Source organism: Carassius auratus, chromosome 45 (assembly GCF_003368295.1).
Source record: "Carassius auratus strain Wakin chromosome 45, ASM336829v1, whole genome shotgun sequence".
Lineage (NCBI taxonomy): Eukaryota > Metazoa > Chordata > Actinopteri > Cypriniformes > Cyprinidae > Carassius > Carassius auratus.
Genome location: NC_039287.1, coordinates 14283454 through 14310328, shown reverse-complemented (window position 1 = coordinate 14310328; position 26875 = coordinate 14283454). Strand labels below are relative to the sequence as shown.

The window sequence follows — 26875 nt, the reverse complement described above, 5'->3', positions numbered from 1 at the left end:
TAATTAAGGCCGTCAGACTCCTGATAAAGTGGGGTTAGCTTGTCTTGTAGTGATGCTAATCTCTTTGCTAAAGGGGGCATCAGTCACTGTGGAGACACATGCCTCAGGTGTGTGTGTGCTGCTGTGGTGAGCAATGACAGATTGTCAGGGTGAATCTCTTGCAGAGATGAGGAGATCCTGCATGCAGAAGCCCGTTGATGTGAAGATGATCAGTAACAATTACTGAGCCATCTGTGTTAAATGAATCACTTTGACCGGGATTGATTTATGAGCTAGATTGATTTATTACTGTTAGCTGTATGGTTAGAAAAAGATGTTTAGATCTTTATTACACTTTTTTAAATCTAGCTGTTTTGTATTCTTCCCTTAACTTGATGTACAGACATGCTCCTGGACCTCAGCGATCTTTTACAGGTTGGCTTTCTTTCATTTCAGTTCCTTTCATATTTTTTTCCCACAATACTTACTCTGAATAACATGATGCAACTTAAGCGGCTGTGCTAACTCACATGATGTTAAACCTTGAAATAATATTTTATACCCTCCATATGACCATATGGAAGAAATACTGTATGAGGTATTGCATATGACATACCAGGTAAGCAGATGTCAGTGTTGGGTAATAACGTGAGAAATTCTGTTATATTTCCAGCTTTAGTTCATCTCATATACTAGCATAGATTCTCTATAATTCTCTAACATTTAAGGGATTTATACAGATATAAATGCTAGAAGTTGTGATTTATAAAATGTTTTAAATCTGATTGGATAATTAATGTACAATTCTATTATGCTAACACATAACGACATATAGAATTATGTTTTTTATAATTATTTAATAAATCACTAAGACATTCAAGGCTACGGTACAGTGATTTTACATCAAGAGCATAAAACTTCTGCAATGCACATCTTTTAACACAGCAAGTAGGTAATATTAGGCTACATTTTGTTTGTGAAACAATACACAATCCTGTCTTTATGACTCTATAGTTTTACAAGTAGTAATTTTATGTCCAGATATGTCTGTGCTTAAGCACTGGTGTAATGTTATTTTTACTCCCCAGCTGTCCACTGAGCTAGAACTGCTATAGAACAGACATTAGATGGTTAGGGCAGAGGCTCAAATATGTCATGAATCTTTTAGCAAGTGTTGCTACACCCAAATCTGACGAGACCCCAATTTATCCCACCTGGATGCCAGGCTAACTAGGGACCAAGTGCTCAAGTCATAACACCTCGTCATTATTAGGGGTGCCTGAAGTTCACATATTAACAGGTTACGGTGTTTTTAGTGTGTGTGTGTGTATTTGTAAATATATGTGTACATATATACACATACTACTGTTCAAATATTTTGGGGAAGATGTTGATGTTTTTTTTTTTACTGTATTTTTGTTTATGCCTTTGTGCGCATAAGAGGCCGCAAACCGACTTTGTTTTAAAGACTAATTATGGAACATGTTTAATCAGCTTTTGTTAACATCGAAAACTGTTCCCATTGAATAATTCAGAGCTTTTCGTTCTATTTCTTATGGTTGTAGGTTAATGTTTACATTCTGGGAAAGACCTTCCTGCTGTTGGCTAGAGAGCTCTGTATCAACGCTCCAGCTGTCGGTAAGTCTCCCTCATGACCTCTCCATGACATCTCTAATGTAATTCAGCTGACCGGAACATTGCTTTTGAATGAACCTCATTAATAAAACAGGCAGGATCTCTCAAAACAATTCATTTGCTAAATTAGTTATCGATAATACACTGGGGTTAGATCAATACAAGTATACTCATTCTGTTCATTTGATTTGGCCTATGGATTCCTGGTTGCATCAGAAGGAAGAAGATTTGCTGTTATCGTACCCTCATCCACACGTTGAGCTACATTTCCTGCAGTAGTCTGTAATTTAAGATATTTCAGGTTCATAATGTTTCCACCCATCTGGAAATTGTATTCATAGTGAGTTGCAGTCTAGCCAGATGTAACTAGGGGGCACTGCTACATGTCCAAAAATCCATTATGGTCCATCATATACACCGCAACTCTTTTCTACCTTCTGTGCACACTGTGAGGACAGAACAGGTCTGCAATTTTTTTTTAAAAGACTCATCTAATTAGACGAATCAGAGACAAAATGGTTCAAGCATACACCAGGGAGCATCCCAATGTTAACGTACTGGGCATAATCCAAGAATGCAGTCTGATTAGCAGCTCTCCATGTGTCATAATTCCACATTCATCTGTTTTTGTGTGGGGTTTTTTTAGGTCAAAAATCTGCTGTTTTACCAAACTGCATCTGCTCCATGTTTACAAAACCCTCAATTAGAATGCAAATGGTAGAGCAGCAGATACTATGGGCTCAATTCAAACAGACTCCCTTTTCAGTTCCTCATGCAGCCCGCTGGGGATATAATAGGTTCTTTTTGTGACCTTTCAAGATGAATATTTCATCCACATTTAACAATAACGGTCTCATTTACACCACTGCTGTTGTGGTGTTTTTGGATTTCAGTTTGAACATAATTAATCTTATTACATAGATCATTTGCTTATATTACCTCATTTAAATTGCTTTATTTTAAAGTGTATATAAGACACTTAAATGTATATAAATCTAAAATTTCAATTCAGTTCAACTTCCCCCGTTTCTGAAGTTGGGATTGCACAGAACGACATCATTACATTCTTTGATGCATTTCATAAAAGTCCATGAAAAGTTATTGAAAACAAACTTTGGATTGGAGTCACAAAAACATTTATAATCTGCAGTTCTGGAAGCTGATCACTAATACAAGACATTTTATTTGTCAGTCAGCGTCAAGCTGAAAACAAATAGGTTATGTACAAAACATGACACACTAGTGGCTTCCATCAACTATCAGAGCAGTACAACTTTCTTCATTTATATATATATAGAGATCTGCTTGCTGCAGCATCAATAATTAAATCAAATATAGAATTTTTGCAATAAATAAAGCTGAAGAACATTCCTTCCATCTGAGTCCACTGTGGTTCTAAAGCGCCATTACCATCAAGTTCACTGCTGCTACATAATAAAAGGCAAGAGCCTCACGAGACCCTGTATTCAATCAATCTTAATTCCAGTGACTGGAATGCACTGCAATATGGACGTCCTGACATATTCAGGCATAGAAGACCAGCTCTGGGATCTGACCCCCCTGTACTCCAGTTCCGTTGGTACTGTCCGAGGAACACTGGAACTGGAAGGTCACCTTTCCACATTGCACTTCCGTCATACCCTCCTGTCCAAAGTAACTAAGTTCATTCCCATCTAATATGGCACTGACTGTGTAGAAGGTGTCCTGCTCCACTTGGACAGGGTGTTCGAACCATACAGAGAAGGTGTTGCTAGATCCGTCCGAAACAAATTTTGTTAGGTTCTGGGCCAGTATCACTCCTTGGCGCTTGAGTTCAATTTTGACGCTGTACTCTGCCTTTCCACCACTGGAACCGTACAAGCCAAGCCCTGCAATGAAGATCCTCTTGTCCACCGCAAACTGGATGCTATCACAGCGTCCGCGATAGCGCCATTGGTTACTACGGTAAGCAGAGGACTGGAAACGATGGCAGCGCTGTGACATCAGACCCTTTCTTTTCTGCAGTGGGAATTCCAGCTTAGGCTTATTGGCAGCCGTGTACCACAGGAAGACGTCATGAGTCTCTTCCAGCGTTAAAATGTCTGACTGTGCAGCTCCATTGGCGAACTCCTCCAGGGTCATGGTTGGGATACGAACCAAGTAGAGAGCCTTGCCCAGCACTGCCCTTTTATTACAAGAGGTTGGTCCCAGTCCCTGCCTTTTGCATTCAGCAATAGCCCAATCAAGAGCCGCCTGGAAGACCACCGCCTCCCGGGTGTTGAGAGTCTCTCGCTTTAGTATGATCGCCAATGTTTGAAGATCAATCTCACAAAAACCCTCAGAGCAAAGCGCCAGCTCAGCCTGAGCATCAATGACCTCCCAACACCGCTGGGTCAGCTCAGGCTCCTCAAACAGTCGACTCTGGGATAACAACACACAGGCATTTTTGGCCTCCAGGCTTGTCTCCAGAAAGGTGACACAGGCCTTAGCCAGTGCAGGCACTATATACTTTTTTGCAGCGTACAGAGTGGCCAGCACTGTGTCCGCTTCAAGTTCAATCTCATCGCTGTACATGTACCTGAAAGTGAATAGAAAAAGGACTTAGAAATCAACAATGTCTTTTTTAATAGCTGTTATACAAGCATTAAGCTTTGCAGTGATTGAGTGTACAGTTACATGGGGTCATGGGTCAACAATACATGATTAAAAAATGAGGAAAGATGAAATGCATCTTAGAAATCTGCTATTTGTATTCATATTAAACCATATAAATCCAACAGTCAAGAAAATGTTGTGTTAATTCTGAAAAATGTCATGTGGTGTAACAAAGTAAAAATAACATTTTGCATTACACCTCGACTACATTTGAAAAACACTTTTTTTGTTGATTTTAAAATAAAAGAAAGATAACATCATATTATTGAGTCATAATTATCGTCATGAGGAGGGATTATTTAACATTTTTCTCTTCCACATTGGTTTCACCAAATGACTTTTGCTGGACAAAAGTTTAACAAATATTAATTTGCAGTTGTAAAAAAAAAAAAAATCCATGATTTTGAAATTTCACGAATTAATAAGGAGGAAGAAAATGAGTGTCACATTAATGACACATAAATTAAGTGCAGAACTTACTTCAAAAGAATTAAAAAAGCAGCAGGCTCCACGTCAGGAATATGAATCTCAGATTCTCCTTCTGCTAGATCTCCATAAAACATGGCACCGAAAACAGAACTCCCCACTGCCAGCACATACTGGAAGCACAAAGCCAAAGAAAAGCGGTCAAGCAGACGCTTCATGAAAGAGGCACTGGAGATGCGTTTGACTCGCTAGGATTCGCTCACCTTGTGTGCTGGAACTTTTTGGGCTGCGCCAGGCGGACCCACAACGAAATGAACATCTGCCATGAGTTCGTTATTGAACATCAAAGCATTCCTGAAGAGAACAAAATGCAACAGAATATTTCATTTATGGACCTTTAACAGCGTAGATGCTTCGGAAAGCAAGCCGAAAGCGCCCTTACCTCTCTCGTAGCGTCGGGTGAGTGGACTGCCAGCTGGCAGTCTCGACGTTATTATTGTTGATGTTCTGCTGAGTGGCAGTTGTAGTCGACGTTGTCACCGTTTGAGTGACTTGGACGATGGTCTTTTTGCTGGCAGCGGTGACTGCTGTGCTGTTAGTGTTGGGAAGGTTGGTATTTATGCTGGCAGGATAGAGTTCTGCAGCCATCTTCTTCCTCAAGGACAAAGTCACAATTTCATAGCATGCTGGCAGCTTGCTGAGCTGTTTCCCACTCTTTCTTGTCCTTTTTATGGTTTCTGGAAGCAAAAGGAAAAACGTCAAAAACTTCATGATCCTGCCATATAGGCAATCTGGCGTTGTTGGCATCAGCAAGTCTATCCACCAGTCTGCAGAGTAACGTTAATTAAAAAGCAGGTGTAGCGGGGAAAAAAACAGCTCCCTTTAATTTAATCAGAAATTAGAAGCCTCAGTCATAAGTAAGTTACACGCGCTTCCTGAGCATATTTTCCATTTTCGACACATTCACAAAAAACAAACATAACCGTCCAGCAGAAATATTCCAGCTCGAAGCCTTTTTCCTCTTTCTCATCGCATCCTCGCGATCCTTCATCTCGGACTTTGTACAGTGAATGTAACAGGATGCACTAAAGCAAACTACGGTCGGTTAAATAAATCAAGAGGTCCGGAATCGACCACGGAAAATGCTACGTGGTTCTTGTCATTCTAAATATCTGTGGTGTATCCCCTCTCAAGCGTCTCTACCCTGTGTTGTAAAGCCCGTTTTGTGTGACGGGCGACGACGCCCAGCTCTCTGTTGACAAATCAAACTACGAGTAAATCGGACGTCAATGGCCCAAAGGCGCCTCCCACAGCCGAGCCGCCAGGCCCCCTCTCGATGAATTAACCCTTTTCCTCATTGTTTTTAGGGTTAGGAACTATTGTTGTAGGCTATTTAATTTATTTATGTTTAGTTGAATCTGACCTAATAGCCAGAATCGTTTAATTCACGATATTGTTTACAATGTATTTTCATGTCCACCAACACTAAAAAATCAAAATGTATCGCATTCCAGTGCTATATAACGTCACATATCATCATGACCTGAGGCCAGATTTGATCAGCTTAATATGAAATCTCACGCAAAGGTTTGAATGGATTTTGTTTTTTAATTTCATAAAGTAACTTTTTCCACCAACGCACAATACAGAACTCAACAACGCTTTACAACCATCAGCTTCAGTTGCAGTGTTTCAACTTCATAGGATCGGTCAATTTGCTGATGCAGCCTTAATGTCTCATTAGGGGATAAACATCTGCAACCAAGTGCTCAACCTACTAAGCAAATCTTTGATGTGGTCGGTAGAAATATCGTCCGCGTCCACAATTAACATGTCCGATCAATAGCGCGAGCGATCTGTACAAACCGTTTTAAAGAGATAAAGTAGCAGCAGAGCAGAGCTACCGTCAGCAGTGATTTGTCCACCGAAACGGACTCTTTAGTCGAAGTAATATGAATCATTATTTCGCGATTCATTACAACAGTAACCAGAGAGGAACTTAAATAGCACACCATTACTCGTTCTTTACCTTACTGAGCCGACCGAAGAGCAGCTGCCAGGAAAATACATTCAGGTTTGATGTTTGAAGGCTCGCTGGCAGCCAGGAGCCATGTTAATCTAAATCTACAGTGTGCATTGAGAGAGAGAGAGAGAGAGAGAGAGAGAGAGAGAGAGAGAGAGAAGGGGTTGGGCTTGCACAGCTTTCCCGGATCTCCAACAGAGGGCTCCGGCGCTGGAAACTAGATCCCTCGCCTAAGATAAGCGGCTTATCTATCTCTCACAATTTATACAATTAAGTTTTTTTTTTTGGCAAGACAAAGTGCGTGAAACATGTAAATTACTTCCAGTAAGTCACTTTGGGTCAGAGAAGCTGGTTTAGGTCTTAAAGGTGCACTGAGTAATGTATTGCTAATTAAAAAGTTTTATCATTAAGAGAATTTAATAACCTCTTTGAGAAAGTATGATTGAAATGACATAAACTCACATAAGATGACAGCTCCAATCATATCCATATTTTATAAAAAGCTGTGTTTATTCTACATGAAGTAGTTGTCCACTCATGGACACGGCTGTGTTAGTTGTGTATGGCAGTATATACTGGTAAAGGGAAATAACTTGAAGAACAACACAGAGCATTACATGTTAAAACCATTTGCACAAAAACATTGTGTTTATGATTACGATAATAGATTAAAATAATATGATAAGAAATTGTTTGCATTATCAAGAAACATTAACAGCTGTTTTTGTACAGCTAAAAAAAAAAAAAGTAGACACCGGAAGCCTTGCACATTCAATTTACTAATGGCTGCACCCACTCTTAAGGCGTGTTCACACGGCAGGATAATTAGGCCGATTTAGCCCCGATTCACCCCTTCCGACAATCTTAGGATGCTCCGATTATCGTAAAATAATCTGATCAAATATTCCTGCCGTGTGTGGTGTGTTAAGACTGCTCTCCTCTGCTCGGAAGAACTTCGAGACCGCTCCGATCTCAAATCGGGGATATCAAACATGTTGGATTTATTTTGCCCGATTTCTTCTCGTGTGTGGTGTCCCCCGAGGACAAACAATCACGCAGCATGTGGACTGTGGCATGTAGCCAATCAGAAAGCGAGGTGACGAGGCAGTGATAGTACCGGGAAACAAAATCAAAACAGCTGGCGTATATAATATAACAAATACAAATAAAGTTGATGGGCATAACTACATCCACAACTGCAGTCCACCAGAGTACATGGAAACGAATATATGAACGTTTATTTCAACGGTTATTAATCTCTGTAGTACGTTACAACATTTCTATGAGATAAAACAACAACTTATCTCCATCTTATGATATAGCAAGTATAGTCCATGCTCGCGTTGTCTCCACCTCTTTGACCATCGCCTTTTCTTGTTTTTCTTATGTTTTTTCCATTAAAAACAAAGCACAAACTATGGCCACTGCATCCTCTTTATCCGCCATGATTGTTTACTCTGAAGTCACGTTTGATCTCAAAGGATTTTGCAAGATTTCCCGTCTGACCTGGGAATGCTCGGGAGTCAAATCGGTTTGTGTGTGATGTGTTGATATTGCCGTGTGGCTGCACACCACACACAGAACGACCAAAACTGTTAGACCCGTGATTTTCTATCGCTGTGTGTGGGTTCTCTCATATTTGGAAAATCAGCCGACAATTTTAAAATCGTCCCGTGTGAACCAGGCCTTAGATTAAATATTAGGTGGATATAACGCTTTTAGCAAACGCTCAAAGTGAACAAAACTCAAACCAAATTAGTCAAAAAAGAAGCATAATAGGCAGCTGTGTAGCAGCAACAGTCATTAATGTGACAGTTTATTACTGTTGTCAGATACTATAGAAATGAACGAGAAGTTCTGTAACTCTCACAGGAAGTAGTAAGTCATCCTGAACGTTTCGCCTACTCTTTTGTAAATACTATGAATTTGGACATTACTCTGTTCACATACTGTATACACATGTCTCTAGTGTATATGATATAAAAACTATTTCAAGTTTAACAGTACAATACTGTCAGTTTACCATTAGATGATCGTTTTTTCATAGTCATTGTTTTTTTTGTTGTGTAGTATTCATTCAATTTTGTTCTCTGCATTTCTATAGTTTTATGTGGGTTTTTATACATTTCCACTTTGGACTGCAGAACTAACTGTATTGAAAATACCACTTCTGCCATGTTCTACTTTCAAAAGATCTTGATTAGCGCTTTCAATTTAGCACTCCCACTGTGTCAGAATCAAGCTTCCCCCAAGCAAATGATGATTTAACAATTACAGACACATCAGACAAGTGAAAGACAAGGTCAGAGAATGAGTTTGAGACGTCTGATCCCTCAATGCACTTTCTAAGGGATGTGATTGTTCAACCTAGATCAGAACCTATTTTAGCACCAAGCATCCTCCATAAATAGGGTCTCTGTTGTTGGAATATGCAGAATGTGGCTTTCTCAAGGATTTTTCCTCAATTTACTGCTGTCTACAATCCTCACCAAGAGGCATATTTTTCTGCAAAGCCACGTTTCCCATCCCCACCAACAATTCTCACAGATCTAATTGATTATTTCTCCCTGTATTCATTTGTCACTTTTCCCTTAATCAAGCTCTGACAGCCACAGTCTCACAAATCAGATCATTTTACAGCCACGACTGAAATAGAAGTCTGAAAATCAATTTATTTTTCAGAGCAGTATGGATAATTCCAAAGAATATTACATGAGAAAATTAAATTGTTCTTAAACGACTTAAAGTATTTCCTGTTTCACAGGTAGCACTGAATATTTGTTCTGTCATCTGCTCTGCTCTAGTATTGCATCAACAAATATGATAATTTATAATAAAATTGCCTAGCAGTATAAAAAGGCCAGTGACTGACACAGTGTCTAGTATGTCTCATAAGTGCAGGTGCAGTCCTTTAGTGTAGACTTAGATAGGATTGGAGATGTCCCTTTCCTTAGCTGAGCTCATTTCCTTCTTATTAGGACAGCAGTGATGTTTGGGCTTTATTGGGCCAGCAGAATGAGTTTACCCAAGGACTTAGAAGTAGGTGGAAGTGAGGGATATTTGCTCCCACAGAGTGACTCTAAGTCAGGCCTCTTTTAAAGGTTCCCATAGGAGGACTCTGTTTTAGATTCAACATCGAGTCACGGAGAACAACCAAAAAATGTTTTTGTTTTTGTTATGTTTTTTAAAATCTTTTGAAAGGGCATCATCTAAACAAGGTGCACAGAGATGAAAAGCCTTGATTTGTAATAAACTCAAACTCAGTTTTCAAATCGGAGTTACAAATTTAGGTTATGTTCTCAGGTTCGTGTCCAGTCACTGATTACAGATCTGTTGATTTTTTTTTTTTTTATAGATCCATGTCTGTACATTCCACGATTCGCCCACATGTTGGAGTTCGGTGAAAAGACTCATGAGGTTTCGATGACTGCTCTCAGACTGCTGCAGAGGATGAAAAGAGACTGGATGCACACAGGACGGCGACCATCAGGCTTGTGTGGTGCAGGTAAATGATCTGATGTTCTAATGATAAACATTATTGTTTTTGGAGGTCTCTTGAACATTTTGTTGATCCAGAAATTAGAATTCCATCCATACCCCTCCGCCCCCCTTATGGCATTGCAAACCTGTACAATTTTCTTTTTTTTTATCTGGGGAACACAAAAGAAGTTATTTGAAGAATGTTTCAACTGTTTATATCCATGCAATAAAAGTCTGTGAGGTCCTAGTGAAATCCTTGTTCATCTTCTGATGAATGCAGGGTTTAAATCAAATTGAGAAAACTCGAATCAAACCATCATGAACCGTAAATCATAACACAATCTTCATTTTTTTTTTGTTTAAACCTCAGTCCTTTGTTTCGGATTAATCTCTGAGTTGATAAAAGATTCACTAAGCCATCTTTGTCAGCTCAAAATGAAAATAGTCTATGTGTTTTTTTCAGTCATCAGTTTTGCACATCTGTCAGATCATAAAGCAAATCCCTTAATGTGCTAAAAGTTTGACATGGGAACTGGAGCAGTGAGTTCCAGAACAAGGATAAAAACAAGATCATGGCAAGTGCTTCACCACCAGTGCCCTCGATCTGAAGCAGAACACATTGGTCTCTGCGCTCTGTCGTCAGCAAGATCCCTTGATTGCTCAGGAATAGAAGGCAAACTTCCTTACTGCATCTCTAGTTCAGCCCTCTCTCACCGTCTAATTTTTCCCATCTAACATCCGCTGCTGCAATATCTGAATAATTGAAAATTCATCATTAATCATTCACAGTGTTCAGGGGAATATGGTTAGTGTAAATGTCAGGTTTCTGCATTGAGGTTGATTGTTTTAGAGCGAGGAGAGTAAACATAACTACACTTCACCTTCTGGCTAAGTGTGAATTCTGCAAAAACAAAGATAAAAGCAAAAGGCCCTCTTGCACTTGTGTTTGTGTAAACGCTTTCACTCAGAAATGATTATTCATTAGTAAGTCTGCCCTTCGATTTTTGCTGAATCTAGTATACAACAGGGCTTAAAGCTCTCTGGCACTGTGCCAGATCTCTAGCGTGTAGCGTTTGGCTCATAGACTGTATAAAAACATGGACGTAGTGTCTGTGACATCACCCGTAGACTCCTGAAGAGCGTTTTTGAAGCTTAAACTTTGTAAAGCAAGCCGTCGCCAGCATGTGACTCTCCTGGACAATCCAAAATGGCCAAAAAGGCGGGAGCTGGTTGCTGAAGGCATGCCCAGCTAGCGCGACGGCAGTGTCAGCAGCAGCGACAATCCACCTGTCACTCAAGTGACCACGCCCTTAATTATGCAGAAATGTAAGGCTTAATTTAATTTAAACGGATGAGTTATAAAAAAATTCACCCCCATCACAGTTGTCATGAAGGGCAAAATTAGTTATATAGACCAAACTCGTTTTTTTGCACCAGGCTGTAAACATGTTTTTTTTCTGCTGTAAAGTTGGCCATTTTAATATAGGGAGTCTATGGGACGGACTCTCTTTTGCAGCCAGCCTCAAGCGGCCAGTCGATGAATTGCAGTTTTAGTCACTTCCTTGTTGGCTTCACAAGAGAGAGCTGGAGGTTGCCGCTTAGTTTGGCTGCGTGAAAAAAATAAAGCTACATTTAAAAAAATGCAAAAAAAACTTGTTGATTATCACTTTCGAGTCCATGAGTTCGCCTACAAATGGTATGAGAGGGGCAGCTTTCACTCTCAACCCACCCAACATTACTAGCCAATCAGAATGTTTTGCTCTTATAAAAACGAGACACGCATAATAGTATCCAATTGCAGCCCTGATGAATGGAGAAGCTCGACAAAAAGCTATGAGGTGCAATGGTCAAAGATGTTCATAAAGTGCATATTTACATATAATAACTAATTAAAAAGAAGCAAATCTTTGTAAACAGCTCAAAGTAATCTTGTCATCTACATTAAAATGATATTATTGGCAGAACATATTTAACATGATTTTTGAAAAGGTCCTGTTCACACATGATCCATTAAAAGTAACTTACCGGTAATTTACCAGTGAAGACTGTAGGTGTGACAGGGTCTAAACCCTTCATTTGAATTTCATTCAAAAAAATTCTTCTGGGAAAACTGTGTGCATTATTTCACTAGATTTGTTAAGTAAATAATTAAAAACCCTTGCCAACACAGGAGAATACATCAACCTCCTGTATGTCTAAATCTGCCATGTATTGTACATCGCTATTTAAAATGAATAGTTTCTACATGTGGCCAAACATTAAAATGTAATGGATTTAAACATCATTTAATCACGCTGAAAGTGAAACGTTGATGCTCTCTGCAGGTATTTGTTTTAATAGATAATGTACTTAAGTTATGTTGATATTATGTGTAGGCATACCAAATTATGTATATTATCAGTTTTGTTCAGTGTAATCATGTAATTTTTTTTGTTTTTTATATTTTATTTAAGCCAATTATTATTGCCTCATCATTAGCTTATATATAAATAGTCATACTAAAGCCTGTTTTTCACTTAGGTTGGTTTGTTAAAAAATCAGATTGTTAAAATATTCAGTAGATTACTTGATTACCAAAATAATCATTAGTTACAGCCCTAGATTAGTAAAAATATTTCTAAATTAAATATTAAATATTTACTTTTTGCAATTAAAAGATAAGTATTTTGTCACTGAAGAATTCTAAAAAATAGTGCAAAATATTGTCTCGTTTTAGTGAACAAAGTATCTGTATTTTGTCTCATCTCGTGAGCTAAGTGTATTGTCACACCACACCCCTAGTGTCGATAAGCGGTAATATAGCTCATAATTTTTCAAGTGTATGATACAGCTTTCTTTCTGCAGGTCAATCATATATTCGTGAAAAAGAAAGTCAGTTTGAATAAATAAAGCAATAACTTTGCCATAGTATCCTTTCAAATGTTAAAGTTTTTTTTTTTGCTTTAACCCCTGATACAGTTAATTTTAATTCATTTAATTGATTCATTTGACAGTACAAACTTTTACAAAATATTCAATTTCAAATACATGCCATTCTCTTTCTGTTTATCAAAAAATCCTGAATATGTATCACCATTTCCACATGTTACTTGATCAGCAAATCAGCATATCAGAATAATTTCTAAAAGATCATGTGACACTGAAGACTGAAGTGATGGCTCCTGAAAATTCGGCTTTGCATTACAGGAATAAATTACAATTTTGAAATCTATTCAAATAAAATCACATTTTAAATTGTAATAATTTAATAACACTGTAAGTCGCTTCAGATAAAAACGTCTGCTAAATGCATACATTTATTTTTAATTTAATTCATGTTAGTAAACATTTTAATAAGTGATCTGAATTTTTTTTTTTTTTGTGCTTTAGGATTAAAAAAGAAAAAACCCACACAAGTGTTAGTAAATTAATATATTGTTTGCTTATAGAAATATTGTCTAAATATATTGGATGGGCATTTGGTTTTATGTTGACAGTGAATGCAAATAGGATTGTATAGGATTGTATACAACTCCGCAGCACAATTTACATAATGCCTACTAACCAGGTTATTATATTGCACAACACACCTCAGTATCTTCAGAGATTCTTTTTACAAATGCTCCCTTACTATAGAAAATGCACTCTCAACACTTCCTGTATGGTAGATACACTGTATATTTTGCACAGTGGTGAAATGTCATGCAAATTGAGAACAATACTGTTTGGGACATTTTGCAACATTTGTCCATGGACATTTATCCTCATTTCCTCTCCCATGTCCTCCCAGCTCTGCTCGTAGCTGCTCGTATGCATGAATTCCGTCGTACGGTGAAGGAGGTGATATCTGTCGTCAAGGTGTGCGAGGCCACGCTGAGGAAAAGGTGAATATCATGGCTGATCTGAGCAGATTTTTAGAGAAATTAACTGCTTTTGTCACCCAAGGACAAATAGTGTCCCAACCAATGTTTGATACATAATGTTTAAATACCTCACATTTAATGTCACAGTAGATTATATATAGTGGTGCAATATTGGTATCAGTCAATATTAGATATATCTTGTCAATTTTATTAAATATAATTGAATAACTGTGTCAACCAGGCTGACAGAGTTTGAGGAGACCCCCACCAGTGCTCTGACCATCGATGAGTTCATGCGAGTGGACCTTGAGAAAGAATGTGATCCTCCGTCTTTTGTTGCAGGAAAGAAAAAACTCAAGATGCAGCAGGTACACATGGGGGACACATTGCTGTTGAGATATTTATTTATTTATTTCTTTTTGAAAGAAACTTATTCTTATATTTAGCAAGGACACATTAAACTGATTAAAAGTAAAAGCCATTTATAAATAAATGTACAAAAGTCTTCTATTTTAAATAAATGCTGACCTTTTGAACTTCCTATTCAAAGAATCCTGAAAAAAATATTTCACCGTTTCCACAAAAATATTAAGCAGCACAACTGTTTTCAACATTGATAATAATAAGATATTTTTCTTCAGAAGTAAACTCTTAGAATGATTTCTGAAGAGTCATGTGACACTGAAGATTGGGGTAATAATGCTGAAAATTCAGCTTAACCGTCAAAAGAATAAATTACTTTTTTAAAATCAAATATACTAAAAAATGCTATTTTAAATATGACTGGTTTTATTAAATTTTTATTAAATAAATGCAGCCTTGGTACGCATAAGAAATTTCTTTCAAAAACATTACAAAATCTTACTTACCCAATACAGTGTGTGTGTGACATGATATGAAGCTATGAATATAAGATTCAGCCATATGAGACTCTGGATAAATGGTTCTCTTAATTGAAATGCCATTGTTTCAGCTGGAGCAGGAGCTGACCAAGAAACTTGAGGAATACCAAGGTTAGTCTGTCCTCCTGGAATGAGATATTGATTCTCGCTATTGACTCAACATGGCATCTGAATGCTCTCTGTAGTGCGGTTATCTTGGCTTATCTTGTCCACCTTACCGACAGCAGCTGTTTCCATAAACACCTCCATATTTAAGGACTATACATCATTACTTGACGTGCCATTAGCATACATGATCTGAACATTGAACACACTCTACCAAGGAATCAATGTTGAATGCTGAATATATTTCAGACAAGAAATCAAGCTGTCTATCAGACATCAAGCTAACGTGTATGTGTGTGTACGTTGTCTGCAGGTGAGATCAACTCATACCGCGATGAGATTGAGACACAGCTGGCAGCGAGCAGCAGAACCAAACTGAGAGGGATTTATGCCTCCTACGCAAGAGAAGGTAGATCAAATCAAGTGCTCTGCATCATTTATTACCCCTGATGCCTTTTGTTCTTAATAGAGAGGATTGTGTAGTTTTATGCTGATTCACGTGTAGATATAGCTTTTTGTTTCATGCTGTAACATCCTTTCAGATGATGACTGTGTGTCTTTGGACTCTGGGATGACTGGAGACGAAGACATAGAGGATGAGGAAATGGAGGCAGCAGCCCAACATCTCAGCCACGAGTTCTTCAGTCAGGTGCTGGAGCAGGGGGACCAGGGAGGAACGGAGGATCAGGAGGGGAGCAGGAATACAGTACCGCTCTCCAGTCAAGCCACACACGTGCCAATGACAGCCCTCCTCGGCCCTCTGCCCAGTGCGGCCAGCCTTGGTCTAACAGACTCCATTCGGGAATGCATCACAGAAGAAGACACAACAAACAGTGAGTGTGCCACTTCCTCAGCGCAGTATGATGTTCTCTTTGGCCAAACAAAGCATTCATTATAACATACTGTGTCTTTCTTTGCTGTTTTATATGATAAATTATGGGTTATGTACTGTATACACTCAACTTTCAGCATTTCCTGTTTTTCTAATGATGATGCTTTTTTGTGAAAAAATAAGTTTAGTCAATAGTACAGTAGCTTAACCGTTTTGACTCAGAGACTCCCAAGACAATACATTATTACTTACAATTATCTAAACTGATTATATTATTTTAGTATTAAATTATTAATACAAATAAAATAAAAAAACTGAAAAATAGGCTGTCAGTTTAATCTTGTACATCTTTATGTATAGTGCTTTTGGCAAAATTAATTAAGAATAATTTAATATATATATAAATTTTTCTTCCACTTCTATGACTGAAATGATTTGCGGGTCCCTCTGAAAGTCTAGAACCAAAGTTCTAAATGAAATCTGCAAACCTTTTTCACATTTTCTTTTAGCATTTTAAGGGAAAACATAGTAAAAGGTGTTGATTATGGCTCAAAGGTCTACCAGGGTTCCCACAGTACTGGAAAACGTGGAAATATCAGGAATATGAGTTTGACTTGGTTTGGCCTAGCACACAGCAATTATTAAATTCTCAAAGGGTCGTGAAAAAATCTTGAAAATAGACTAAATGAATTCTGGTCACAGACGACTGAAGAATTAATGGATATTTAGGGTTCAGGAATCATGTAGGATTATTGGTCATCAGATTAGCAACATTATTTAAATTCATCATGAAAGTAAAACTGACAGTTCTTCTTTTTATGGAATTTGCAGCATTTATTCTAAAGAATTCATCATTGCATATATATCATGAGTAAAAAAAAAAAAAAAAAAAGTACCAACTGTAATTTTACATCAAAAACAATAATCAATAGCCAAGATGAGTGGCCAATAGTGGCTCACTAAGCCAGCCAAGTTTCCATCCCTCCCCTCCAGCAACCTGCCACTCACATGAAATGATCGCTGTCCAAATTAATTCCCGGTGGACTAAATTAAGTCCTATCTTACATTATTTTTCTCATTTGAGAAGCCTTTTCATTTGGATATACGTCTCACAATGGGGGGAAAAATGTTTCAGTTTCCATTTCACGTTGACTTAAATATTAAGAAATAAATACATAAAACGTATGGGGTCCGTTAGTCTTATGAATGATTTGAATGGCTTGCAATACTATTTCATAACAATATTATAATATGAATAATATTTTATCCCATTTTTATAAAGGTCCAAACTCTTGTGATCCATTTGTCTGATGAAACAAAATGTTTCCTGATTATATCAAGCAGAATTAGTTCAAGTTAGTCTTCAAAGTCACTGGGTTTCTTTGTAATAAGATAGATGACTGTAGGAAATGTGGTGAATGTTTAATCTTTAGGAAAGCTTTAACCCTTTCTTATTGTGAAAGTCAGCGCTCCGATGGAGGGTCTGCCAGACATAATCACTTAGAGCTTTTTGAAATCCTTTTAAGACATTTTATAAGAGCTGCTCCAATCTGTCCGCTTCATGCTGTATGGCAGAGCAAAAGCCACAGATGTACTTTCTCATTATAGTGTTTTTATGCTGATCTCATTTCAGTTTATAGGGAGCATATGATTTCAGAGGCAGAAACGTATGGAGCTTTACTCCAAGGTTATTAAATGCTGTCCTGTTTTACTTGCACAGATGACTGTATTCCTTATTTAATTGTCATTCAGTTAAAGCAATATGAGAGGGCTCATTTAAACAAAAATAATGCCTGTACTACAGTAATGTTTTCCATGCTCATGCACCAAGGCTGCATTTATTCGATCTAATTCGATCTAAAAAACAGTGATATTGTGAAATATTATTAAAATTTAAAATAATTGATTTATATTTTAATATATTTTAAAATGAAATGTATTCCTGTGATTATTAGAAGCTATTACTTCAGTTTTCAGTGTCACATGATCTGATTTGCTGCTCAAGAAATATTTATTATTGTAATCATTGTTATGTATTCATATTCAGTGCCAGTTATTCATTCTTGCTGAATGAAAGTATTAATTTCTTAATTGTTATTATTTTTTATGTTAGTGATGTTAAGCAGTATTAATATTCAAAGTATTGATGACATTGAGCCCATTGTTAAGAACATCTTTTGGTCAGGATGCATTCAATCAATGGCTGCAGCTGTCTGCAGCAGATCACTTTATTTGCCAAAAGCTTCAGTTTATTGAAAGACAACTCTGAAAATAACATGTCACAGGACCCAACAGAATATCACAAGATCGGCTCAGCAATACTCCTCTGACCTCAGCACCTGCTCGCTAGCTGAACTCGGGCCATTCCCTTTTAACCTTTGACCTCTGACCCCTGATGACTCCTCGACCTAGGTGTTCCCTGCAGCTCAAAATGACAAGCAGCAGTGGTTTATCTGAATGCAGCATGTGTCTCACCCGGCCAGCCTAGGAGATTGGAGCCGAGCTGCTTCATTTCTACTCAACATGAGTGACTCTCAGTACTCACAACAATACACAGCAGACAATGAAGGCCAAAGATGCACTGCTGGCCACTCTGAATTTTGGGTTGTGAATATGTTTTTGTGTGCGAACGGAAAGATGCGGAAAAACAGTAAAAAAAAAAAAAAAAAAAAAAAAAGTTATTAGATTTTTTTAAGCTTTGTATATCTTAGCATTTTGGGCCCCAGGCAGGGAAACACCATGGATAGTTAGCCAATACTATTTTTATTGTATTTTATTTAAATTTACTTTGTAAGTCGCTTATTTAAGTATTTATAATCGTATTATGAGTAGGCATATTCCAGTGTAGTAGGAACTGAAATGCAGCAGTAACTGCTGTAATATACAGGTCTGTATACATTTTGTGTTCTCTAAATAGGGAACATGAGACAGACAGAGACAAAGTGAGTGAGAGAGGTAGAAAACAAGTGACCAAGAATGTGTGTGTGTGTGAGGTCTGGCAGATGCCTCTCTCACTCTGACAGGCTGTCGGTACTGAAGTGTCTCACTCTTTCAGACTGTCTGTCTCCTCAGTTCTCTGGGGATACATGAGATTTTCACTCTCTAACTGTCAGTGAAGTGAAGAGAGCGACTGGCCAATTCCACAGCCTCCTTTCCATCAATAGCATCTGTTCCACACAGGTTCACTTCCCACTGGCATTTTAACCCAGAAATCTCCCTCCAAAGTCATCTGAGGAGTGCCGCTTATTTAATTCATATATATTTTCCAGAGCAGCAAGGGCAGTGAAATATGAATTTTATTCTGATGATGATAAAGGGGTTTGGGAGTCTATTATCAATTTTTGTTTTTCATTATTTAGTATATTGCACTCCCATACAGAGCTGGCCACCAGATCTTGGGTAATGCATTTCAGATTGACTCCGTTTGCGTGAGAGAGAGAGAGAAAGAAAAGATAAAAATACGGGAAAGATTTTCCCTTGGGGTTGCTGTGGTTTTATGAACCTTGTTTAAACTTTGCCATTTCAAATGCCAGGCATTATCCAACATGTCTTGAGAGGAGAGAGAAACTTTCCTCAAACGAGAAGCCTTCCTGTTTTTACAAAGCTTTCCTGGATCCAGGTTATTTTGCAATCTTGCAGCATTGAGAATCTCAGTAACGGCAGCTTTACCAAGAGAGTTGAACGCTCTGGCTTCAAAAGAATCTTAATTTCCCCTGCACGGACAACATGTGTTTTTCATCAAGTTTTCTACATTTCTCTGAATCATCAATGACTACTGTTACTGTTTTGGAACCAAGAAGTTAGCAGACATGCTCATATGCTGACCTATGTTGCTCATGTAGGCGAAACAGTTTGTATCCAGCTTGTGACATTTAACAATCCAGTTCCCCATTTCTCTTTTCCCTCAGTGTAAGTGGAAAAAAAGGCTAGTATAAAATTTGGAAAAATAAAGACACATATTGATCTAACTGAAGACAGTTATGTGACTCTTTTGGTTTAAACCTAATTAGTATGTGGTACACTAATGGCTTTATAATAAGCATACTAATGAGTTTCCTCAGCCCCTCGTGGACTTACAGCAGGCTCTTCACACACAATGCATTTTTACTAGGGATTTATAATATAACAGAAACCATAGTAGTTATCAGACAATATTAGAGTTGTTTCCACTGTATCAGCCAATATCTATCTATTTTATTTAGTGTTGTACAATCTGTACATTTATATTGCCTTTTTACTGTATTATCACTGTTAAGTTAAACTAAAACTATTAATAAAAATAGTTTTAGTTTGTTTAAATAAAGCTGAAATAAAATGAAATATAAATATTAGATGAAAATGACTAAAACTGTTATAGAATAGATTAAAGCTAAATATTAATAATTAAAAACTAAAATGACTAAAGCATATTTACTAAATGGAAAAATGAAAGTTTATTCAAAATATTAAGTGCTATAACAATAGATAACTAACACTAAAATAGCACTGCTTTGCCGTCATTTAACACTAATTTATCTTTATAAACACTTGTTCAATGTAAAATCTTAGGAAATATCAAAATGAATAACCATTTTTCATACTTTAAATTTAAATGCTGTGATAATTTTCTAACTTCTTTTAAAGGGCCCTATTTTGCAAAATCCACCTTAACAAGTAGTTTGGACAGAAATATATGTATTGTGTGTACACATTTTCACATCTTAGAATGAAAAACATCCATCCAGTATTTTTTATTTTTTTTAATCTTCATAAAACCAAACCAGGATCAAAAACCGAGCTGTTTGGATCCTGTCTGAGATATGACATCATATTTAGAATAGCCCACCGCTATTGACTGATAGGTGTGTGTTAATATAACCTCAGTTCTCAGTGTGTTGTGCCATGTCCTCTATTTCGTCTGCGTGCAATCGGCAGTGTTGCATCCATCGTTACAGGGCGGCTGTGAAAAACTACAAGTACACAATTGATTCAAACCAACATTCTGAGACATTCTGGTTCATTCGCATTGTTTCTTCTGCTGTAGTCTCCTCTTATTCTGGGTCTGAGTCCAGTTCGTACATCTACGGCTGAATACCGGTTGTCTCGCTCTCACTCATGTTGCTTTTCCTCTCTGTTTATTGCCATATGCAAAGTAGAGACGGCTTGGCTCCGCCCCCTTCTGGAGTCGGGCAGGAAGTTGCAGCTCATTTTCATTTAAAGGAACACCAGCCCCCCCCCCCCCCGAAACAGCCAAAAAATACATTTTTCAACACGTTATTATAAACAATCTGTATGGTATTTTGAGCTGAAACTTCACAGGCACATTCAGGAGAGCCATAAGATTAATATTACATCTTGTAAAAAGGGACATTATAGATGCCATTTAATAGACACGGCATTTATTTATTTCAGAGCTCATGCTTTGAGTCCCTGAAAAACCAGTGAGAACCAGGTTTATGATTGCATAGAAACATTAAAAAACAGCATAAACAGATAAAGTAAATGGCCCCTAAAGTTCACAGTTTAAAGTGGCTATTCCTGGGGTAAAAAAAGTGAAATTCTCCTGTCTGTATTTATTGAGGTGCATGCCATGAGTTTACTGCAGCAGGGACACTGATTTATTACACCTGCTTGCAACTTGTCCCATACTGCATTGCTTCACTGCATTTCCTGTTTTGCACTGAGCTTTGGCTGTGATGATGCTGCCTTATGGTCCAGTGCGCTCTGAGCGCTGTCCCTTCCTCTCTCTGCTGTTAATACCACTCCTGCTTGCATGTGTAAAGTATCGATCTAATGGCCTGCATGCAGTCAGACAGTTGTGCTTGATTTAGATTGACCAATGGCTTGGGGGATGAGAGTAGATGGAGATGACAGTTAGTCTAGGAGGACATTCACTGAATGACACATGGGAAAGCACAGCTTCTGCTGGCAAATACAGCATTTAACCTTTCAAGCAGATGTGTCTGACATGATCAAAACACGCTGAGGGATAGCAGAGAGCAAAAGGCTCTTTTGTAGTCTATCCACATCTGTAGTTAACGGCATGTACAGAATGTCAATGTGTTAGGGCAGATATAGAGTCTGATTTAAAAGATATTGTAGCTGACCCAAAGACAAGAATACACACACAGACACATATATTCTTCTCTTCTTGGGCTGTTTGCCCATGGCACAGTCAGAGTGAGCAGGTGGTGAGGTTGGAAAAGGCCCTCAGAGGTTATCTTGCCATATTGCAAGAGGGTTTTTTTCCACCTTGTCCTGGTTTTTGTATGAGCTTGAAACATGTTCAGTCCACAAGATTTTTCCATTCTTTTTCAAGCTTTGAGCAAAAGAAGTTAGTTTAGATCTAGAGTAAATCTCAGTGGGTCTTCATAACATAGTCGTCTTTTTTCGGCATTGTAAAAAATCTAATAATTCATCCTTTCAATTAAAACAATAGTTGTACTTTAAATAAATTTGATTAAATGGAAAAAAATAGATTATTTTAATAATCAGTATTATTATTTATTGCAGCAATTCACAGGTTGTAGTTTATAATATAATGACTTCTAAAATAATCTACAAACATTCATCCTTTCAAACTCAAAATGCAAATGTTGCTCCCAGTATTCATTCATCTCTGTGGCATTTCACAGTGGAGCATCAAGCTGATCTGTTCATTTGCATAATGATTCATATGATTCATTATGTAATCTGGATTATGTTCAGTCAAGTGCATTCTCATGTTAGAGGCTCGTTTCTCATTGAAATATGTTGGAGCATATTGCATTATGAGTAGGGTTTGGAATGGTAAAAACAATTCTGGCTCCAGTTCCACCTAACAGTTCCAGTTCCGGTTCCGGTTCCGGTTCCGGTTCTGTTTCCGATTCTGATTCCGGTTCCGGTTCCATTAAAATCACTAAACAACTATTAAAAAATAGTGGTAAAGAAAAATGCACAATACTCACCTACTTAATGCTCAATGCTGTTTATTACTTACTGTCAACTTAATTTAAAGGTTGGCAAATTCAACATATATTACAGTTCACAAAAAACGTGTTCGGCAGTTAAAGACGCAGGCTGGTTGACTTTTCTTTTATTCAGTTTGTGACATCTTTTACGGGAAACGCTGAATCATCAGAACACCAGCGCAAGACTGCTCACAGTGCTTAGTCACGTGTCACACCAAAACCTTTTTTAGAAACTAAATGTAGAAATTGCTCACAGTTCTCGGTTCCAAACTCTAATTATGAGCATTCGATTTTGTTTTGTATTCAGTTGGTCACGCAAATTCAACAATTACAAACAGAAAGCTGCTTAGTTCGAAAGTAACTTCTGTGTGACTGAACAGTGCTACATTCTGTATTTCTGTATTCTGCAGACAATTTTTTTGACAATGTGACTTTAATTTTTGGGCTGCAAAATTTTACTAAAATTGGTGACTTGAGGCTGTATAACCATTCCCTCCTGGTTGCCTGTGTGACCTTTGGGTGACTCCTTTCACGGTTTTCAACTCCTTTGAAATTGGAGCTCTTTGTAAGAGGCTACCATCATCTATTCAATCGCAATCAGCCATACTCCAACCTTCCAAAGAGCAGAAACTTGATCTCGCCATGTTGTTTTTCTTTCTCTCTTCTATCCAAGCCGGCTGTGCAGTCGCTCTGGGGAAACTCTGTGATTTGCTCCACTGGGTTTGATATGTGACAGCCACTCCAAGCTGCCTGCAAACAAGCATGATTCCCTTTTAGACCAGTATGCCCATGTTGGTCCATGCCTGAGCAAGTACCTATTTCCGTCTTATGGAAGAGATACCTGGATTCAATTAAAGTCCTGCTAAACATTTCGAATTCACCTCCCAGTTGAAAACCAGGTATAAGAGGAGCGGGCTGTTGGAGATAGTAGAAGATGTAATACACGGTATGAAGAAAGCAGCAAGAAAAAACACAAACATTTGATATGAGTAACTGGCCTTTTACTGAAATTTTGAGTTAGGACAAAAACATGTACATAAGTACATATGTACACATTTGCTTGACCAACATTGGGAGGACAGATTTACCTTCCGATGTATGTGCCTTTAAACTGGATGTGTTGTTATTTAGGAAGCTAGCTATAAATTTGTCAACAGTTTAATCTTTTTAATGGGTCTTTAAACTTGTTTTTACCCAGAACTTACAAATGTCCTCCTTTTATCAAGTACCCACTAACTAAAATATAAAGGCAACTGCATATTTTCATGTATAATGACCAATGTAAGAAATTAATAATGATATTATAACAAGACAACATACTGTTTATAAAGACATGCTTTTATATTCTTCATAATACTATATAACATTTTTTAAAGTGATCATATTTTATTATTGAAGTAGTGTTAGATTTATAGATTTTAAAAGGTGCCTCTGATGTTTTCAACTCAAATGATACTGGACACTACAGCTTTTGAAGTAGTGTGAAGTGTCTTAAACCTCACACATGCAAGTGTAAGAATCTGAGATGGGGACAGATTGTGACCTATTTTCTTGTCTCAGTTCAGATATTTAAATCCGTTCTCCCTGGCCAGTCTCGCTGTGAGAACGTCAAAGCGTGTGAATGCGAGTCGGATGGCTACAGTAGAGAAGGCATTCAGATCTCTCTATGTTCAGGCAATGAACATCTGGTCTTGATCCACAGAGGCTCCACCAATCCAATCACACTTTTCCCAGGCTGTCTTTTTCAGCTCTTTACATTTGGAGAAAGCATTGTCTTCATATTAAAACCATCTTTCAAGTCGCTTACAGAGAAAGGTTTGCGTGTGTGTCATTGTTTGCTTTAGTTCAATCCTTTGGCTAGGTTTTTGAAAATGTTAGCATGCATATCACGCAAAACTGATGATAATCAGATGATACAAATGATAATCAGCATCAGAGTGTTTCTTTTGTGTTATCTAGATAGTTTATTCTTGATCCATCATGAGTAAACACTATTGATTATTGCATTCCAAATGTACATATGTTTTCAATTCTCTACCCATTAGATTCCCATTTACAGGCAGAGATGCGCTTTGTTTTGTGATTGTTTTCCTTCATCATGTCGATCTCGTCTTTCCCTGATCTTATTTATATTTATATATTCCTACAGACATATGGTGGTGTTTATAACACACATGTGAATCTGAGGTTACATCAGGCCATTGTATTAGCATACAGTAGCATTGCTCTTCATATTTACCTCGATATGAGATTTTAATTTAGGGATTAGTAAATATGACACTGTGGATTTTAAGACAATTTGGGAAAGTATTTGAGGAACACAAAATCCTTTCACATCACCGCTAAGCCTATTAATGGCAATTACACAACAAAGAGCTGCCAGTGCGTGCCTTATTGAGAGAACACCACCAAAGTACTTCCTGTGTAGTGCACCATCAGACATCTGTAGACTCCAGTCATGCAGGAAATTTACCGGAAAAGCTTGCATGCTATTTATTCCCCCCAAAATGAGACTCTTTTGTTAATATGTTTTTTTTTACTTTATTAATTTTTGTGTCTTTTTGTAGTGGAAGATAAATCAAAAAATGGGGAACTAGATCTGGATGGGATTGATGAAGAAGAGATTGAAAAGGTACAGTATGTATGTAAGTTAATAATGGATTTGTGGGTTAACTTTCTGTTAGGTAATAAGACATAAATCTCACAAAATGTTGGATTTGTGCTTAAATTTTTGCTTGTTTAATAATCTCTGAAAGCATGTGTTATGTCTTATCTAGCTTTTCAAGTAAGTCTTTTTTTGTGGAAAAACAAGGCAAAAATACTTATGGAAAGAAAGAAAGTTTTTGCAGTTTAACACATTACGGCGTTGTTTTCTGAAAATGGAGCTTAAAACTTCGGTTGAACTTCAGCAGGTTACCACCGTATGTGAAGTTCAAAAAACTGTCTGATGTTCTGCATCCCAGATTTACAAATGATCACCTATTAGCCTTACTTATCAGCATGGGCCTGTTATCTTCTCTGCAGTACATTTTGAACGAGATCGAGGTGAAGGCCAAGACAGAGCTGTGGATGAAACAGAACGAGGAGTATTTGAAGGAACAGAAAGGTAAGCGAATAGGAGAAGAAGAGATTAATGCGTTTATTAACACAAGCTCATCCACGCGATCTGTGCTGATGTCTGAGGCATGTGTCCTACCAAGAGACTGCTCAGCCACAAATATACAAAATTAAGTGTAAGGAAGGATTATTATTATTATTATTATTATTTTAATACTGGCACAGTGAATTACTTACTGCAATTTCATCCCATGATTGAACTTTGCTAAATTAAAATTAAAAAATAAAAAAATAATAAAAAATTAAAAATAAAAGATTCACCTCCTAAAGTTAATCTGCTCAGCAAGTGTTCTGAGTTTTTAAAAAGCCCTTTATTTTTTTTAGATGCTTTTTGTGTCTAGACTAAAACACTCCATTTGATAAAGCCATTGTGTTTTCAAATTTTGTTACTTTTTTTTCAGAAAAAGAGGAGAGAATAGCTAAAGAGAAGGAGGAAGGGACCTATAAGGAGAAGGTGAGTAAGTTGTTTGTGTGTGTGTGTGTGTGTGTAAATGCACATCTGCCTTTTTCTTATGTTGTCAACAAGAGCTTTCCTCCCATGCCTGGGTCTTCAGACACTCGGCAGCTGCATGTCCTAAGTGACCGCATACTTTCCATTTTAACTTCATTTGCTCCTCTGGTTTCACCCCGGGCTCTCAGTGTTGCCTGTCCTTAACCTGTCTGCTGTCTGACATCTGCACCGTGACTCCCAGTCGGGGTTAGATTAACTGGCCCTGTCCTGCTCTGCACCTCTAATGAGCTGCCTTGAGCCTGATAGCAATTTCAGGTAAACTAGTCCACTTGCTGACTGTGAAGAGACTTGTTCCTCTTTTCTACATGGTCAGCAGTGACCAGATCAGATGGACTCGATAGCTTTCCCAGGCTACTAATGGGATTCTGTCATTTTATTGTTGACAGCTGTTAGCCTGACATCAGTATATCAAGGCCTAGTGAGGAAAACGCACTGTTTAAATGATACCCAGATGCTGTGT

General features: G+C 37.7%; 2 protein-coding genes across 4 annotated transcripts in view; one reads left to right on the top strand and one right to left on the bottom strand.

Annotated features, from left to right (window-relative positions):
* The window catches only part of LOC113063354 (transcription factor IIIB 90 kDa subunit-like), a 58071-nt gene that overhangs the window by 15163 nt on the left and 16033 nt on the right, over nt 1-26875 (top strand). The window contains exons 5-15 of the mRNA XM_026233667.1: nt 383-414; nt 1545-1617; nt 10053-10202; nt 13947-14040; nt 14261-14387; nt 14993-15032; nt 15340-15435; nt 15569-15859; nt 25355-25419; nt 25812-25893; nt 26306-26358. Coding sequence (XP_026089452.1) covers nt 383-414; nt 1545-1617; nt 10053-10202; nt 13947-14040; nt 14261-14387; nt 14993-15032; nt 15340-15435; nt 15569-15859; nt 25355-25419; nt 25812-25893; nt 26306-26358 — 1103 coding nt within the window. The remainder of the gene's footprint in view (nt 1-382; nt 415-1544; nt 1618-10052; nt 10203-13946; nt 14041-14260; nt 14388-14992; nt 15033-15339; nt 15436-15568; nt 15860-25354; nt 25420-25811; nt 25894-26305; nt 26359-26875) is intronic.
* On the bottom strand, nt 2734-6830 carry LOC113063355 (BTB/POZ domain-containing protein 6-B-like). 3 transcript variants are annotated; one of them, XM_026233669.1, is made up of 5 exons: nt 6704-6830; nt 5117-5411; nt 4938-5028; nt 4729-4847; nt 2734-4171 (listed from the first exon to the last, which is right to left on the bottom strand). In XM_026233669.1, the coding sequence occupies exons 2-5, from the start codon at nt 5320-5322 to the stop codon at nt 3139-3141; spliced, it is 1449 nt and encodes a 482-aa protein (XP_026089454.1). In that variant the 5' UTR covers nt 5323-5411; nt 6704-6830; the 3' UTR covers nt 2734-3138. The 3 variants fall into 3 exon arrangements, with proteins under 3 accessions (XP_026089454.1, XP_026089455.1, XP_026089453.1); XM_026233670.1 differs by lacking the exon at nt 6704-6830 and adding an exon at nt 5658-5946; XM_026233668.1 differs by lacking the exon at nt 6704-6830 and having other exon boundaries at nt 5117-5950.